The 18,919-nt window shown below is 42.2% G+C and overlaps 1 protein-coding gene across 1 annotated transcript; it reads right to left on the reverse strand.

Moving 5' to 3' along the window:
• Positions 1–1,855: 1,855 nt before the first annotated feature.
• LOC148043470 (cytochrome P450 2J5-like) lies at positions 1,856–17,894 on the reverse strand. Its single transcript, XM_087726117.1, has 9 exons — positions 17,724–17,894; positions 16,661–16,823; positions 13,379–13,528; positions 12,404–12,564; positions 8,438–8,614; positions 6,256–6,397; positions 3,650–3,837; positions 2,134–2,275; positions 1,856–2,040 (listed from the first exon to the last, which is right to left on the reverse strand). The coding sequence occupies exons 1-9, from the start codon at positions 17,892–17,894 to the stop codon at positions 1,856–1,858; spliced, it is 1,479 nt and encodes a 492-aa protein (XP_087582243.1).
• Positions 17,895–18,919: the final 1,025 nt, after the last annotated feature.

The raw sequence follows: 18,919 nt of genomic DNA on the forward strand, positions 1-18,919 counted from the left end.
CCACCACACAGCAAATAACACACGTTTCTAGTGAATTCACAAGTTTCCTGTGAATTCAATACACATTGCTACTTGCTGATTATATATACATGCTTAACCTCTTCTGTACGATTGCAATTACAATTATAATTAGGTAATATACTACCTATATTGCCTTATGTTTCAATCTATGCATCCTTGTGCTTATCCATTCCGACTTCCCTTCCTTAAATCTAACCACTGATAAAATCTATCCCAAATCTCATGGTACTCAACAAGTTATTGTAGTAATCCACATGAATGAGGCTCCCTCTGACCCTGCTTCACTCCATACAGAAGTGATTTCATCGAAGGGAATGAAAAGCAAGATATCTTTTGCTTAACTCTTTGATTACCACTGGTATTTTGTCAACAAGTTACATTAATCCACATGATTAAGATTACCTCTGACCATGCGTCACTCAAATCATAAGCAGCAGGACTTTATCACTGAAGAACCTCACTCAACTTTGCTTACAAATACAAGAACGTTTTCATGAAACCCTCAAACTGGTGAGAACTGTCTCTGGTGCTGTGCAACCTTTTGTACCTAAAATAAGTGTAACTACTATGCTAATAAGGAAGGGCTGTTGTAATAGATTCTGCAGCAGCTGTTATTGATTGAAAGGCCTCCTAAATCCAAGCAGAAAATTATAGGTAGATTGTATTGTATTGTACAGGGCGGGGCATAACCTTTTCCTAGGGGGTCACAGCAACACTTGTAATAACAACACAAATAATTCATACACCATTCGAAAGCCCATCAAAAACTGAGTTTATTGACACGATTTAATAGTCAGTATGACCACCATTAGCCCTTCGAACAGCATTCAAACGAGGTGGATAAGAACACAACAAATCTTCAAACAGTTCCGTTCGATTTTCCAGATTTTTCAACACAGTTTCCAAATTCATTCTCAAAGTTTCAACCGAATATCGATTTTGACCTTGCTCCTGAATCATCAGAGCTTCCACTTCATCCTTAATCCTTAATTATGGCCCCAATGTTCTCTGCCGGATTGAGATCTGGCGAATTTCCCGGCCAGACGTCATTGCCCCAAAATTCGACATTGTTTTCCTTTAACAATTGCTGAGTCGCATTTGCATTTCCGAATCGAATTTTCCAGCCATTCTTAAAGCAAATTTAACATTTAATAGCTCATTCAATTCAGTTTTTTATGGGCTTTAAAATGAGGTGTCGCGGAAGTTGTAAACTGCTGTCGATCTTGCTGTGACCCCCTAGGAAAAGGTTATGCCCCACCCTGTATTGTATTGTATTGTATTATTTGTATGCCGCCCTTCTCCGGGAGAACAATTCAAGGGGGGGGAAAGGGAACATAAAAGACAAAATACAAATAATAAAAGTAGACAACAGTCGCACAGCCATACATGTCGAGAGGGGAGGGAACTCATCAACCCCAAGCCTGCCGACACAGCCAGGTTTTGACGGCTTTCCGGAAGGCCTGGAGAGAGGTGAGGATCCGAATCCCTGCGGGGAGTTCGTTCCAGAGGGCCGATCACAGTATATATGTGAGTGTATGAAAATGAAAAATGGAAAATAAAAACATTGTAACAATTGGAAAAAAAAAAAGTAAGATTCTGGGAGTAAATGGAAAGTAACATCTTTATTGGCACCCAAAAAAAGCAAGGTAAAATGTAACAAACTTACTTAGGATATCGTTCACACACAACCACTAGTTGAACTGTTGCAGTGTGTTTGTGAACCCAGCAATAGACTGAAAAAGTTTTAAAGTACAATAGATGAAAGAAAACGATTACATTAAGTGAAGACGCGTATAGCAAACAGTTTCATGCTTTTTATGGTGTTTTTAAAAGTTTATGCCTGTGTGGGAAAAGCACACAGTTTGTAAGGGTGTGGGTGCATTGTCATCTTTGCAACAGGTGCTTCATTGAGCTTTTTCACTCCTTCAGGCAACCGGAAGCTGAAGGCCCTCAACAGGCTGGTCAGAAAGATGAAAATCTCAATTCTTGCCAGCTGCTGTCCCACACAGGTTCGTTCACCTGTAGATGAGACAAAACATGGATGAAGCAGACACTCTCCAAACTATAAATGAAATAAGAAATGAGAAAGCTGCTTTTGTCTCCTGGATTTACCCATTCCAAAGGGCAGAAACTCTTCTCGATCAATGAATTTCCCATCCTTATCTAAAAAATGATCTGGATTGAATTTTTCAGGCGTCTCCCATTGCTCAGGATCAAGAAGAACAGAACGCAGGTCTGGGACAATAACGGACCCCTGGTTTGTTTTTTTAAAAAAAAAGATAATTAAACAGAACACTTTCATAAAGGAAACAGGCAAAGAAGTTCAAACAATATTGATGAAACCTTTGCTCACAGCTTGTCTCTACCGATCCATGTTTGTTCGTTTCTCAGAGCAGTTTCCGAAAGCTGCTCAACAGCTTAACTTCCTTTCTCTTAACTAAAGTCACCTTGTCTCTTGAAGAAGGGGACAAAGAAACATGGCTATAGATGACTACAATTCTGATCTCAAGTTCAGCCCCTAAACTCTTTTTTAAAAAAAATAATTTTTATTAAACATATTTAAACATTAAAAAAAACACCAAAAATTCTACTCATTACAGCATGTCTGTATCAGTATCATTAATATCATTTGTATTTACATAAGCTCTATTTCTATACTTTTTACTTTTATATTATACAGTCATTTAGATTATAATAATATCTACAAATATATACAGTATTGTATAAATACAATTGCCTTGATGGATCTGTTTGTTCATTTCTCTGTTTCTTTTTTTTAAAGATTTATTAAATTTTATTTCTCATATATACATTCACAATTATATGATCTCATAACTGTTATTAATATGTATTTGTAACAATATTTCTCCCCTACAGTTGACAATATAATTGAAATTGCTTTCTTACCATCCCATAAACCCATCTTATTTTACAACAATTCTCCTTCTTTTTCCTTCCTTCCCTCCTTTCTTCTCTCCTTCTCTCCTTCCTTCCCTCCTTCCTTCCCTCCCTCCTTCCCCCTTCACTCCCTCCTTTCTTCTCTCCTTCTCTCCTTCCCTCCTTCCTTCCCTCCTTCCTTCCCTCCTTCCTTCCCTCCTTCCTTCCCTCCTTTCTTCTCTCCTTCTCTCCTTTCCTCCTTCCTTCCCTCCTTCCTTCCCCCCTTCCTTCTCTCCTTCCTTCCCTCCTTCCTTCCCTCCTTTCTTCTCTCCTTCTCTCCTTCCTCCCCTCCTTCCTTCCCTCCTTTCTTCTCTCCTTCTCTCCTTCCTTCTCTGTTTCTGAGAGCAGGGGCTGCTCAACAGCTTAGCTTCCTTTCTCTTAACTAAAGTCACCTTGTCTCTTGAAGAAGGAACTTGGCTATAGATGACTACAGTTTTGATCTCAAGTTCAGCTCTTAACTCTTTTCAACTTCCTAGGATCAATATAAAACATTTAAGGTTATAGCTTTAAAATATGAGAGGTGTTTTGTTTTAAACCCATAATTCATCCCTCAAAATGTTTGCTATTCTTGCTTATTTAATTTCGCATGACTAATTGGCACTTCCTGAACAAGCAACTTCTGGCCAAGTGCCCTATTCTCTTTTTCCATCCATGTGGGGCTACTGCAATGCATTCTGAACATGTTCCTCACCTTTGGGATGTGGTAGCCCCTCATCTTCACATCCTTTGTGCTTTTCCTGGGAACCCCATATAGCAAGGCATACTTTACACGTTGCATTTCATGAATCACAGCATTGGTGTAGGGCAGTTTCTTCCGATCCTGATAGGAAATTGACCCCGAGAAGCTGAACACATGTTCAATCTCCTTCTGGACTTTCTCTAGAAAACAATGATAGAAGCAGAAATTTCACGTTCCATATTGTATTTTTTTAATTCTTTTGTTCATTTATTTATCCATTTTCCAATTTTAATCCTCAGAAATACAAATCAATTCTTTATTATGATTATAGACCAGAGTTAAAAATTAAAACTTTTCAAACAATTAAAACAGATCAAGACATAATATCACATGACAGCTTATGGTGAGATCATCAAGAGGTGGCCTAATTTTACCTGTTTATAGAATAATACAGTTACATTCAAATAAACTCTGTCATACTGATCCAATAGTAATAGAGATGAGCATTTCCCACTATATATTACCACGTAAGGGGTTAAAAAAGGAGTGCAGAATCCTTGCAGACTACAGGGAATAATCTAACAGGACCTCAGGGGTGGGTTTCAACCGGTTCGCGGCGGTCCCTGCGATCCGGTTGGTCGCCGAACCCGGAAGTAAGTAACTTCCGGGAACGGCGAAGGCCCCCCGGTGCCCGCGCGCCCGCGCGCACCCGCACCCGCTCCTTACCTGGTTTTGCCGAATTCTGCGCTTCCACGCATGCGCAGGACGCATACAGTGCCTGCGCGATCCTCCAGGAGCAGCTGGAGCATCGCACAGACGCTAGTACGCATGCGCGCGGCACGCACATGCGCGAGGACGCTGCCGGCCTCGTTCCAACCGAACCGGTTGGAACGAGGCGAGAAACCCACCCCTGCAGGACCTGAACTGTAGTTTCAGTGGCCCCTTGTCCATAGGGGTACACCGTCAGCTCATAAAGTCTAAAGATCAAGGTTTCTCCTCTCCAGTCATGTCTGCCTCTAGGGGGCAGTGCTCATCTCTGTTTCTTAGTCAAGGGAGCCAGTGTTGTTTAAGACATTTCATGTTGGAAAATTACTATGTAGATTCAGTTCATCATTCAACAGGCCTTAATATTTCAAATACCTTCAAATAATTCTTCAGTGTTCTAGAACCTGAGACTGGCCTTATTCCTGAGGTGGGTTCCTACCAGTTCACACCTATTTGGTAGAACCGGTTCGTCAAATCTACCGAACAGGTTAGAAGAGGTTCTACCAGTGGACCCGGAAAGTAGGCCACACCTACAGAAGAGGTTCCAAAAAATTTTGAAACCCACCACTGCCTTATTCACACAGCCCTTGAATGTCTGGATATAAAGATCAAGTATTCTCCACTCCAGTCATGTCTCACTCTAGGGGGCAGTGTTCATCTCCGTTTCTTAGTCAAAGTACCCAATATTTTCTGAATGCATTTCCATGGTTATGTCGCCAGCATGACTCTACACTGAGGCTCACAGAATACTGTTATATTCCCACCGAGGTAGTACCTATTTATCTACTCTCCTTTGCTTGCTTTCAAACTTCTAGGTGGGAAGGAGCTGGAGCAGGTAAATGGGAGCTCACCCTGTCGTGCAGGGCTCGGGTCTCGAACCTAGGTTGTTCACTTTCCAGCTGATAAGCTGAGCATCTTTAACCTCTGAGCCATCATGACCGTGTCAGCTCACAGGGGATTATTTTATATCAGCCCTCCAGAACTACTTTGAGCCCTACAGCATGCTAGTTTTAGTGCCGTTAGACATTAGGAAACCATTCTATAAAATAGGTATCTTGTTGGTTTACAAAGGGCAGACTATCTGCTTAAGAAGATGTTCTGGGATAGAGCAGAAAGGTCCTATTTCACTTACTGTCCTTAATACATTGTTCAAATGTACTGAATGCATGCTGGTAGCCCATCAGTTGAAACACCTCCTTGGAGAGGCCAAAAAGAGGGGTTTTTTATTAAATAGTTCTAACCCTTATTGGTTTATTGTTATCCTCTGTAAGAAAAGAGCTCAACGCTGTGGGAAAGAACAGTAAATTCAGCCAGTGTGCAATGATGTCAGTCCATGCATCAGTTTCAACTTTAAACAGTCCTTTATCCCTCCTTAGTTCAGTGGTTGAAACACAAAGGGCTACCTGAAACATACGCCTTAGAAATTTGAACTGAAGCCATTCGAGAGAGGTCAAGGAGCAATAAGGTCCTAGCTGGGCAATGAAAGTATGAAAATATTCATGACTGGGAGAGACAGTCAGCCAATGGGAGCTTAAACAGATCTGAGTCCTTGTGCAGAGAATTGAAACAGAAACTTAAGAAGAAAGCAGTCTGCTGCTCTGAGAAGTAAACTAACAGTCTATCTGGGCTTGTCTGCTGAAATGAAGCTAACTGCTTGTGTTTGACTGAATTTATGCAACAAACTCTGACGGAAAGTGGTCCTGTTGATCACCCCAGATTGAATCCTGCTATAAACTTAGTTTTCAATATTGTTTTTCATTAATGTATTCATTTTCTAATGGTAATACTCAGTGGTACATAATAATTTAGAACCTGAGACTAGCCCTTGTTCCCACAGCCCAGTTTTCGCTCACCTTGAATGTCTGGATGATTGGTCAAGAGGAGCAGTGCCCACTTCAGAGTAGCGAAGGTTGTATCTGTTCCAGCACCAAAAAAATCAAAAATACACTGAGCCAGGTTCTCTTCATTGTAGGTAGAGTTGGGGTCATTCCTGCTCTGATGTCAAAATGGAAAATGGAAATTACAGTGAATTCTATGCAAGTTTCCTATGGTTACTTTTGTTTCTGGGGGTTTGTCAAGGCCCTGATGATTTAATCGTGGCACGACAAAACCGCGCTCCACTAAAGCGCGCCTGATTAAACCGCATCGCTGACGTCATCAGCAGGGCGACAACAGCAACTGCAGAGAAAAAAGGGCGTTTTAAATAGCGCTTTGATAGCAAGCCGATTCAAGTTAAGGTAAGGGTTAGGTTTAGGGTTAGATTTAGGGTTAGGTTAAGGGTTAGGGTTAGGGTTAGGGTTAGGGTTAGGGTTAGGGTTAGGGTTAGGGTTAGGGTTAGGGTTAGGGTTAGGGTTAGGGTTAGGGTTAGGGTTAGGGTTAGGGTTAGGGTTAGGGTTAGGGTTAGGGTTAGGGTTAGGGTTAGGGTTAGGGTTAGGGTTAGGGTTAGGTTAAGGGTTAGGGTTAGGGTTAGGTTTAGGGTTAGGTTAAGGGTTAGGATTAGGTTTAGCGTTAGGTTAAGGGTTAGGGTTAGGGTTAGGGTTAGGGTTAGGGTTAGGGTTAGGGTTTGGGTTAGGGTTAGGGTTAGGGTTAGGTTTAGGGTTAGGTTTAGGATAAGGTTTAGGGGGGTTAGGTTTAGGGGTTAATTTTAGCTTTAGCGTTTACAGCGTGCTTTTTTCTCCGCGCTGTTGTTGCGCTGTGATGACGTCAGCTACACGGTTTCGTCGAGCGCGCTTTAGTCGAACGCAGTTTTGTGGTGGAACCGATTTAATAGCTGCCAGCTGATGTAAGATTGTAAGAGGTAATTTGTAAGCTGAAGGCTAGGCTGATGAAACAAGGTTGATTCACTGCAGCTATGGTATAGCCCTTTTAAGACTCTGATGGGAAGTCCACATGTCTATATATAGGTGGCTATTAGAGGGTGTTTTTTCTTCTTCTCAGTGTGTATTCAGTTCTCTCCTTGTGTCTGTAGTGAATGGTAAGGGACTTTATTTTCTGCATGTGTTTGCCTGCATGTATTTGTAAATAAACCACTTAATTGTCTTAAAGCTCTGTGTGCTGTGTTATAGCTCCTGGGTGTATCACGAAATATTAGTCATGCTGCCAAAAAGCTGACAGGGTTCTCCTAGACTCACAACGCCTGCTTGAACCCATGGCTGAAAAAAAGCTTTGTGCAACTTCTCATGGTGCCTTTTCGTGGCTCATGAGGCCAATGCAGTCACTCGTGGCCTCATCATCTCTTTGTTGGCCTATTGGAACATGCTCTACATGGGGCTACCCTTGAAGAGAATTTGGAAGTGATAACTGTTGTAGAATGCAGCAGTGTAGACAGTTCATGGTGGCCCATATAACACCACTGTTGTATGAGCTGCACTGATTGCCAGTTTGATTCCAGGTTCAATTCAAGGTGTTGGTTATTTTTCTATAAAGCCCTTTATGGTATGGGTTCAAGGTGTCTAAGGAGACAACTCACCCCAATGGGATTTCCCTATCCCACTCAATCCAGCAGAAGAAGCCCACTTCAGATCTCATCTACCAAAGAAGTTCAGCTGACAAGTTTCAGAGGAAGAGCTTTTCCTACTGTGGTCCCTGACCTATCAAATATTTTCCCCCTGGAGGTGAGGTCAGTCTCCTGATTTCTTAAGAAAAAATGTGGCTTTGTTGGTTGGCCTGGGGCAGAGGTATCAAACTGGATTTCTTGGCGGGCCAGATCTAGTGGTGGGGTTGAGCGAGTTCACACCACGTCGGGAGAACGGCTTGTTATGTTTCTGAGCAGTTTGGTGAACTAATTGTTGGAAGAAATCATTAGAGCAGAGAACCGGTTCTTAAATTATTTGAATCCCACCACTGGATAGATCAGCACTGTAGTTGTCCTCCACAGCCTGGCTGGAGTGGGGAGAGACAGGATGGACACCATCCTGCAGCTCTATGCTGGGCAAAGCTGTAGAGAAACTAAGACCATGTGCAATAATCGACAAGTTACTTCTAAAAAATGAGTAATCCTTTGCCTGTGTCAATACAACCACAATAAACCCAAACCTTCTCCATCTGAAGAAGATAGTAATCAATGAAATCTTGCGGTTCATGCAGAGAATGAGATTCCTTGTGTTTCTCTATTTCCTGCTTTGCAAATGCAAGGATAATATCCACAGAAGCCAGGGCTTTCTTGTGAGGGCCTGGGAGGAACTTCATTAATTGTGGGAACAAATCATACATCTAACAGAAAAAGAAGAGGAAAGGTTATTGATTTCCCACCATAAGTAAAGCAGGGAAGGGTCAAATACATCGTAAGTCTTGAATCACTGCATGCCCACAAGAGAATGCCTTGAATGCCTTTCTTAACTCCCACAAATTTCCCAAGACCGTTAGTAGCTCAGATTCTTGTAGAGGGCTTAAGCTTGCAATAAAACTTTACACTCATTTGAACTGCCAGAATGTCCTGACTTCCTTGACACTTGACAGCAGGGTAGCAATGACTTATGAGCTCAAGCTGTTGGAAGCTTGAGAGGGACAGTCCAAGCTATTAGACTGAAATAGTTAAATTATAGATTCATGAGAAAAAAGGACTCTGTGTGTGTGTACCAGTACCATAAGTTCTCTTTCTTTCTTTCTTCCTTTCTCTCTCTTTTCCTTTCTATCTTTGTCTCTCTTTTTTTCTCTCACTCTCCCTCCATTCCTTCCTTTCTTTCTTGTGTATATCCTTCCCACTTTCTTTCTCACTTCCCTCCTTCCTTCCTTCCTTCCTTCCTTCCTTCCTTCTTTCTTTCCTTTTCTTTCTCTCTTTCTCTGTTTCTCTCTCTCTCTCTCTCTCTCTCTCTCTCTCTCTCTCTCACTCACTCACTCACTCTAAGGTTTGATGAAAGCAGTCACATTTAGGGTGAATTAAGTCTTTCTCCAAAACTTAAACCAGGATTCCAACAAAAACTCTAGGTCAGCATCAAACTCAGGTTTTGACTTTTATCCAGAGTCCACCCCACCAACTTCAAAAGTTCGGGACAGACCACGTCTCTGCAGCCCTCTCTCAACAGAGGGGGAGGAATAAGACACTACCTATGTCTAGTCTACAATGTACCCCTTGTAGCGGTTCCAAGAAGATCCCACAATTTGATTCAGGAGATCCTGAGGGCACAGATCAACCCCCAAGTGGCTTCAATAGCTCTCAGAGACAGTTAGTGAATGACCAGATAGCTGCAAAAAAATACAATCCTTCCATTCTCCCCTTCCCCCCAAAATCTGGTCAGAACCTATCTTCCCCCTACCAACCAGCCTCAACCAGTACATATCCTTCCTCCCCATCACACACACACACACACACACACACACACACACAGAGCCATCACAACTGATGAAGCTTCTTCGATGAGAAGCGAAACATTTTGTTGTTTGTAACTTTGAGACATAAAAGAGCTGTCATGGGGCAAAGAGCTTCCCACTACAGGTGCTGTCTACCTGGCAGCCACGAATGCCTGCAAGCAGCAGCTTCAGGCACCTGCTCGCAGCTGAAGCACGCTGTTTGCTGCAAGGAGGCAAATTGCTGGGAGGCAGAGGAAGTTTTTTTTTCTTCTTTTCTTTCCCAAAAGCTAGGTGCATCTTATACTTCAGAGCGTCTTATATTCCGAAAAATACAGTAACTATCGTGCTGTTGTTGCTCTCTAGCCCCACTTAGTGATAGGAGAGACAGATAGGCCCAACTACATTGTCTGAAGTTGGTTCTGCCCATCAACTCACACTCAGGCTGGGTGTATGCTGGAAAGTCGGACTCCCATTTTCCTTCAGCATTTGGAGAAGACAGATACAGCCATTTTGATCTGTGACACATAGTCATCCGGAGATGGGCCTACATCCCTACATGGAGCATCACTGGTGAGGTTTAAGCTACTTGTGTTTGTTGGTTGTTATGTTTAGCAGTCGCTTAACTACTGCTAAACAAGTGGCCAGAAAGGCCCAACAGAGACGCCACTTCCTCAGGGTTTTGCGAAAAAATAAAGTTGAACAACAACTGATGACTTCCTTTTACCAGTCCACAGTAGAAAGCGTCCCTCACTCATTGCATTACAGTGTGGTATGCTGGCTTGACAGCTGCAGATAGACATTATGTGAATGTAACAGAATGACTGTTAGCTCTCCGTTTGCTAGCAGTTGTAAAACTTACCATAGCTCACGGCACGCAGATCAGATCATTCTGGCTCCCTCTTGTGGCCGATTGAAGAAAACAGCAACCAATCACATTTTACAGTATGATTTAAAGAAACAGGTACAGCATTGTTACATGATTTATATATTGCCAACCCAACCGTTAGAATTATATTCCTAACACAGAGGATGGTGAGCGCAGCCCAAAACATTGTGGGCTGTCCCCTGACACCACTAGATGACATCGCTAGGGCTCGCTGCCTTAGGAGAAGTGAGGAAAATCTTCAGGGACAACTCACACCCTAGTCAGCCCTTCTTTATTGTCCTACCATCTGGAAGGAGATATAGGAGAAAAGTCAACCGGACAAACAGTCTGAAGAACAGTTTTTATCTGTGGGCTGTCAGACTCTTGAATGAAAAATAACCCTGCAACATATTACGATTGACTTGCGGCGTGATTTTCAATAAGTTCACATGGCGCAATAGGACCGGGTGTTCGTTAGTAGGATTTAGCAATAGCAATAGCAGTTAGACTTATATACCGCTTCATAGGGCTTTCAGCCCTCTCTAAGCGGTTTACAGAGTCAGCATATTGCCCCCAACAACAATCCGGGTCCTCATTTTACCCACCTCGGAAGGATGGAAGGCTGAGTCAACCCTGAGCCAGTGAGATTTGAACAGCCGAACTGCAGCTAACAGTCAGCTGAAGTGGCTGCAGTACTGCACTCTAACCACTGCGCCACCTCGGCTCTTCCGGATTTGATGGGCTAGGGATTTTTTTGTCTTTCAATGGGAGTTTTATTGTGTTGCGAGAGTGCATGAAGGGAAGCTCAGCCAAACCCATTGTACACATGTTGTACTCTGACAATAAAGGATTGGATTGAATTGAATTGAAGTTTGAATTGAATTGTAATGCTGTCTATCTTGTATTTGTATCTTATATCTCACTGTCTGCATCCTTATCTTCCTAGTTTCACCATACCCTGTTCTCCCAATAAAGCTTTCAGATTCATACACACAGTCTGTTTCATTGGAGAATAGGTGGGTTTAGCTGCCTGTAGAGCTGCACACAGTCTAACATGCAGTGGGGACAGAACAGTTGTCTTAACTCACATTAGGCTTTTGAACATCTCTATTCTGCGCCGAGGTGGCGCAGTGGTTAGGGTGCAGTACTGCAGGCCACTTCAGCTGACTGTTATCTGCAGTTCGGCAGTTCAAATCTCACCGGCTCAGGGTTGACTCAGCCTTCCATCCTTCTGAGGTGGGTGAAATGAGGACCCAGATTGTTGTTGGGGGCAATATGCTGACTCTGTAAACCGCTTAGAGAGGGCTGAAAGCCCTATGAAGCGGTATATAAGTCTAACTGCTACTATTCTGACAATATTATGCACATATTCATATTTGTGCCAGAAAGTAAATCTGCCTTTGTCTGAAATGGCTGTTTTGAATGCAAAGGGGAAAAAAGCATCTTGAGCCTGTGTTAAATGCCCACCATGGCCATGCCCATCCCAGCTATGCCAACCATGGTCACACCCACTCCAGCCACACCCACCATGGCCATGCCCACCCCAGCCCTCCAAGGTCAATCCTGATGTGGCCCTCAATCAAATTGAGTTTGACACTCCTGCCTTAGTGGAAAACATGACTTATCACATATATGAGTCCAGGTTCTCACCAAGAGTCAACACACACAAACACACACACACACACACACACAAACACAAACACACACAAACACATCAGAAAGAAAAATTGATTAGAGGATTTCCAAAACTTCCTCTGTGATTCCCATTCTAGTGGTACCACGTTCTGGTGGTAATGTAGTTTGTTTGGGGAGGGGACTTTGTTTCCATAGTAGAAAACATGACTCACCACCTGAAAACTGTCACCAATGAAATTCAGAAAAATTTTAAGGGCTTGAACCAGCTTCTGGAAGTTTTCATCTTCAAGATCAAACTGATGTCCAAAGCTCAAAGCACATATGACATTAGAAATTGCATTTAGTACCGAAAATGAAGGGTCAAATGGCTGCCCTGCAAATGAAAACATTTCATAATAAATTAGATAGAGAAGAGCCCAAACGGAGTAATCTGTAAAGAACAGCAAAATAAACTTCCAAAGGTTTAAGGTTTAAGGTTTAATTTTATTTGTATGCCGCCCTTTTCCCTGAAGGGACTCAGGGCGGCTCACAACTCAAAAGAGAGGGGAAATACAAACAGAGTAACAAAAACATAAAAAACCATACATAGTTAAAAAGCATAACAATCATACCATTCGAAGTGGGGTAGCGAGTCTTTAGCCCCAGGCCTGTCGGAACAGCCAGGTTTTAAGGGCTATGCGGAAGGCCTGGAGGGTGGTGAGGGTACGAATCTCCACGGGGAGTTCGTTCCAGAGGGTCGGAGCAGCCAGAGAGAAGGCTCTCCTCCGGGTAGTCGCCAGTCGACACTGGCCGGTTGATGGAATTCGGAGGAGGCCTAGTCTGTGGGATCTAATTGGTCTAGTGGAGGTAATTGGCAGTAGGCGGTCTCTCAAGTACCCAGGTCCAATACCATGAAGACCTCAGCTAAATTATCAGTAAGCAAAAACAAACTGCAAGAGGCTCGTACTTTCAAATTTGCAAGACTCTGTTAATGTAGCCTTACAATAAAGTGAAATTAGTTCCCCTTGTCATATCCTTGCCTAATCAATTTGGGAGACTGGCAGAGGGTGAAGGAGAGAAATTGGAACTGTCCATTTTTGGAACTGTCCCCCCCAAAAAATCAAATACAACTATTTTTATTTAAAATACTCAGAATGGAAAACATTTTTGGCAGATGGGGATTTGAGTCATTACCCTAAATGACATACCTTTTGTTTGTCTAAAGATCTCCACCAAAGTCTGAGCCGCGTCTTCTATCTGATGCTCAATGCTTTTCTTCCCCAGGCCCAGCTTCCGCAGAGAAGTGATAGCAATGCGACGCTGCTGTTTCCAGGTGTGGCCATTGCAGAATATAATTCCTGAGGGCATCAGCAGAACATCATAAATGATTCCTGATTACAATTGTGTGTTTGCTTTTAAAAAGAAAAACCCCACTGAGGTCCAGTTCTTGTAAAACATCTCTCTGAATTTCAGGTGGAAATACCAAAAAACCTGGGACATGTTGCCATTTTTGTGAAATTCTGGACATGCTATTTTTTTTTTCTTTACGAAATATTTATTCATTTTAGTTTAGTTTTGCCTTTATTTGTATGCCGCCCTTTTCCCTGAGGGGACTCAGGGCGGCTCACAATTCAAAAAGGGGAGGGGGAAAGACAAACAATAGACAATACAGCATGTTAAAAAAAGAAAACACAACAATCACACAATTCGAGTGGGGCTAGAATCTCAACCCCAGGCCAGCCGGGACAGCCAGGTCTTTACAGCGGCGCGGAAGGACTGGAGGGTGGTGAGGGTCCGAATTTCTATGGGGAGTTCGTTCCAAAGGGACGGAGCAGCCACCGAGAAGGCCCTCCTCCGGGTAGTTGCCAGTTTGCACTGGCTAGAAGATGGAATTCGGAGGAGGCCTAATCGATGCGATTGAATCGGTCTAGTGGAGGTAATTGGCAGTAGGCGGTCTCTCAAGTACCCAGGTCCACTACCATGAAGGGCTTTATAGGTGATAAGCGCACCCGGAGATCAACAGGTAGCCAGTGCAGCTCGCGGAGGGATTCACATGGACATTGGGAGACATACATGCTGTGGTGACCACTGCTGCAGTGCTTACCAACCTCTGGCATATATGATGGACATCAAAACCTTCTAAGATAGTGTATTTGCTTATGTACAAGAACACATCACCAATATCAATTTAAAAAAATATTGCAAAAAAGACATTTCCTGGTGAAAATATAGGCAACTGGAAATTCAAATTTTGTAGAGAAATACTAATTTTGATAGCCAGTGCTCAAAATCTGTGGTGGAAACAAGAAATAAGTGGTTTTAAAATATTGAGGATTGTGTATTTTAATAAATCCAATTGATTAATTACTATCTTACTATGCATTTAATAGATATACTTTACAATATACATTGGTTAAATGGAGAGAATGAGTAACAATCAAATTTCCAAAAAAGATATGGGAAAGAAGAGGAATGGGGTCCAGAGGAAGGGAGAAATGGAGAAACTTGTAGTTTGAAATGAGATCCTCAAAAAAAGAGATGGAAGTTTAACTTAAACTAAATAATTAGGCCCACAGATTACCACCCATTTCTACTACTACATGTAGGGATAAATCACACAAAAAAGAATTTGAAAATGAACTTCCAGTTTGACATCACAGCAATGCAATTGTAAGGAGAAAAGTGTTGAATACTGCATCCAATTTTGGTCACCACTCTTTAAAAAAGATATTGAGACTGTAGAACAGGCTATCAAATTCACGGCTCATGGGCTAGATGCGTCACATGTTGGCCACACATGTTTGCCTGATTTAGCCAGGGGCCGGAGTCGCAATATGTCCCGTGACACTGCCGTGATAATACAAGTTTGACACGCCCACTCAAGAAAGAGTGCAGAGAAGATCAACCAAGATGATTAGGGGACTGGAGGAATGGTTGCAGGAACTGGGCATGGCTAGCCTAGGGAAGACAAGGACCAGAGAAGACATGATCACAGTGCCCCAATATTTGAGGGGCTGTCACAGAGAGGAGGGAGTCATGCTATTTTCCAAAGGATCAGTAGGCCAGACAAGGAATATTGGATGGAAACTGATCAAGGAGAGATTCAACCTAGAAATAAGGAGCAATTCTCCAACAGTGAGAGCAATCAACCAACAGCTTGTCTTCAGAAGTTGTGGGAGCTTCAACACTGGAAGCGTTCAAGAAGAGAGTGGGCTCAGGGGCTAGATAAGATTTTGTTTGGCGGAGACAAGAAAATGTTATCGAAGATTTATCAATTTTTGACCTGCCAAGATGCTAATGAAGAGATGGATAAAAGCCTTCTAATAGCATGGGAGAGAAACTTTGGCTATGAGATTGAAATGGGCAAATGGTGGGATCTATGGAGTAAGACCATTAAACTTACAATATCTACAGCATTCAAAGAAAACATATACAAGATGGTTTATAGGTGGCACTTCCCCCCAACGAGGTTAGCCAAAATGTTTCCTAGGTTATCTCCACTGTGTTGGAAATGTGGAAGAAAGGATGGCACATTCTACCATATTTGGTGGTCCTGTACTGAGGCCACGAAATACTGGAAAAGGATTTAAAAAATGGCTAAAAGAGGTTACCGGGGCAAGCATGGAATGGAGACCTGAGAACCTTCTACTAAGCATTAAACCAGAAAACATGAGCAATTCAATATGGCATTTGAGCCTACATATAATTGTGGCCGCAAGAATAACTTATGCACAATTTTGGAAATCCACTACCATACCATCGGAAGATGCTATAATTAAAAAGATCTATGGATGTGCAGAAATGGACAGAATGACGGGTTGGCTGAGGGACAAAGGAGAAACGGAAAATTATCTTATCTGGAACTTATGGTATATGTGGGCGACAAGGAGAACAGCAGGTACTTAAAACGGGGAAAGTTAAAAGTGAACGTGGGTATTGTAATAGATCCCTGAATTTTGTAATGAGAAGATGTGGCTTAGAGACCTAACAATGAGGAAGGAAAAAAAAGTTGGGCTGTGAATGACTGTCACCGCGGCGGGGGGGGGGGAGTTGTACGTTTAAAATTGTATTTGTATTTGTATGTTTTACCCTTAAAAAAATGTATAACTAATAAAGATTACTTTATAAAAAAAAAGAAGAGAGTGGGCTGCCATCTGTGGGAAACGGTGTAGGGTCTGCTTGGCAGGATTAGACTAGAAGACCTAAACGGTCCCTACCAACTTTATTAATCTACACCTATATCTGTATCTGAAAATGGCAATGTCTAAATCGATATCTGAATGTAACAGCTCGGATAGAAAATTATGGATGTGTACAATATTTTGGTACAAAGTGGATTAAGCAATTTTTCTTTTGCTTGTCTCGTGCCGGTAAATCATTTGATTTACTTTGACTTAATCTTTTTTTTTTACTGTGCTATGCATATTGTTACCAAAAATGGGAAGAGTTTGGTGGTTAATAAGGTACAATTTCTTACAATTTGCACTTACCCCTTCCTTTTCCAAAATCATTCAAGAACGCAGTCTCTACCCGAACTGAAAATTCTTCTGGGAAGTTGGTCATTCCTTCCTTCACAGCTTTGAACCCAAACAGCATTATCGCAAGTTGTTGCCCATACCACAAGGAGTAAATATTTCCATATCGTTTTGCAGGCTGTCAGTTGAATCAAAGATGAGAAGTGTTGACTATTGATAATTCCCATTTAATACTATACAGTACACCATCTACAGGTGTTCTTAGATCCTGAATTCTAAGATTGTCACCATATGCAATTCTCCCTCTTTAGAATTCTTTTCTCTCTCTCTCTAAGATTCTTGCCAAGAATTTCTTTCTGGTTTTCTGAATTATTTTTCTAAAAAAAATCAAAGCCTTTTATTTATTTTTAATTTTTTTTAACCAAGGAGAGAAACAACTAGAACTAAGGACAAACTTCCTAACAATGAGAACAATCAACCAGTGGAACAATTTGCCTCCAGAGTTTGTGGGTGCTCCAACAAAATAGTGGAACCCACTATATAACTTTCTTCCTTTGGCAAACGTATGTTACATTGCTAAGAGAACATGGAGCTGGAGAACTTATAAATTAGACTTTATAAGTACTGATATCTAGGTCATACTCTACCACATACAAAGCAGATATAAGTGTCTCTTAAGAGAAAACTGTTCTATTCCTGTCTTCTCCAATCAGCTACTTGAGTCATTATCTAAAATAGAAATTACTCTTTGGAACTCAAATGCAAAACATTTTTAAAATTATTTCACAATTGCAGCATTAGAGGGGCCATTTAGATTATAATGTTCTACTTATTGTCAACCATAGGAACATAGAATAAAGCATCTTCAATAGAAGAACGTCTAGTATCATTGGAACAAAATGAAGGGGAATCCAACCTCTCGCTGAAGAATTGGTTCCATTATCAAACAACTATGGGTAAGATGGAAACTGCCTTCTAAAAATTCAGTCCCATTATTTCACATTTTTCTCAGTGAAGCAGTTAGAAGCTTGAGAATTGAGAATTATCATGATCAGTTAGACTGGTTAGAATTAAATACCTTATTGAAGTAATCTTCACGGAGCCAAAGTCCAACTGACAAGAAGGTTCCAATGAGTGGCAGAGCCAAAGGACCAGGAGGCAAATGTCTTCGGATCCAAAGTTGTTTCAGGAAGAAGATAAGCAACAAAGCAAGCAGAAAAAAACCCAACGTTGTCCCTATTATCATCATTGTCCTGCTAGTTCCTTTTCTTTGATGATCACTAGTAGATTTGGAGATGGATGTATCCCAAAATTTTGAAACCCTCCACTGATCTGGAGGTGGTTTTATCCTTTTGTCTGATGCCTTTTGCCCTTCCGGCTGTTTTACGCATTCATCGAATAGCAAGACATCTTTAGATTAGCTCTCTAATTACCACTGGTATTTTGTCAACAAGTTATTATATTAATCCACATGAATGAGGTTCCCTCTGATCTGCATCACTCAAATAATAGAGATTTCTTTAAGAAAACTAGGACTATATAACCCAAAATATCCTTAATATGATACTATGCCAGCATCATTTGAAAATCATGATGAAATCATGGTGTTTCATATATCGATGAAATATACAGAAAAATCTTGTTGGGCCACAAGCAGGGGTGGGTTTCAACCGGTTCGCGGCGGTCCCTGCGAACCGGTTGGTCAGCGAACCCGGAAGTAAGTAACTTCCGGGAACGGCGAAGGGCCCGCCCACCCGCCCACGGTCCTTACCCGGTTTTGATGAGTTCTGCGCTTCCACGCATGCTCAGGATGCATACAGCGCCTGCGCGATCCTCCAGGAGCAGCTGGAGCATCGCGCAGACGCTAGTACGGATGTGTGCACTGCGTGCGTGCACGAGGACGCCGCCAGCCCCGTTCCAATCGAACCGGTTGGAACGGGGCGAGAAACCCACCCCTGGCCACAAGATATTATCTAGTCCAGTGTTTCTCAACCTTGGCAACTTGAAGACGTCTGGACTTCAACTCCCAGAATTCCCCAGCCAGCACTGGCTGGGGAATTCTGGGAGTTGAAGTCCAGACGTCTTCAAGTTGCCAAGGTTGAGAAACACTGATCTAGTCCAAGATAATGTCTCATAATTACCCTTGCAAGCCCACCATCAGGACATTATCATGATTTTTTAAAAATTCTCAACTTTACTGACTAATAAGGGAATATCTTCATGAAGGCCTCATACTGGTGAGCCCCGTCCCTGCTGCTGTGCAGTCTTTTGCAA

The sequence above is a fragment of the Thamnophis sirtalis genome, unplaced genomic scaffold (assembly GCF_051295495.1).
Source record: "Thamnophis sirtalis isolate CommonGarterSnake01/CBP01778 unplaced genomic scaffold, rThaSir2_p1.2 scaffold_11, whole genome shotgun sequence".
NCBI lineage: Eukaryota > Metazoa > Chordata > Lepidosauria > Squamata > Natricidae > Thamnophis > Thamnophis sirtalis.

What these genes read in the sequence shown, in the direction of transcription:
- LOC148043470 (XM_087726117.1), bottom strand. Translation starts at nt 17,894, where the DNA reads ATGATGATAATAGGGACAACGTTGGGTTTTTTTCTGCTTGCTTTGTTG. An exon ending in GGGGCTACCACATCCCAAAG is followed by an intron (nt 2,276 to 3,649) that starts GTGAGGAACATG and finishes AAAACAAACCAG; the next exon opens with GGGTCCGTTATTGTCCCAGA. An exon ending in GTTTCTGCCCTTTGGAATGG is followed by an intron (nt 2,041 to 2,133) that starts GTAAATCCAGGA and finishes TCTCATCTACAG; the next exon opens with GTGAACGAACCTGTGTGGGA.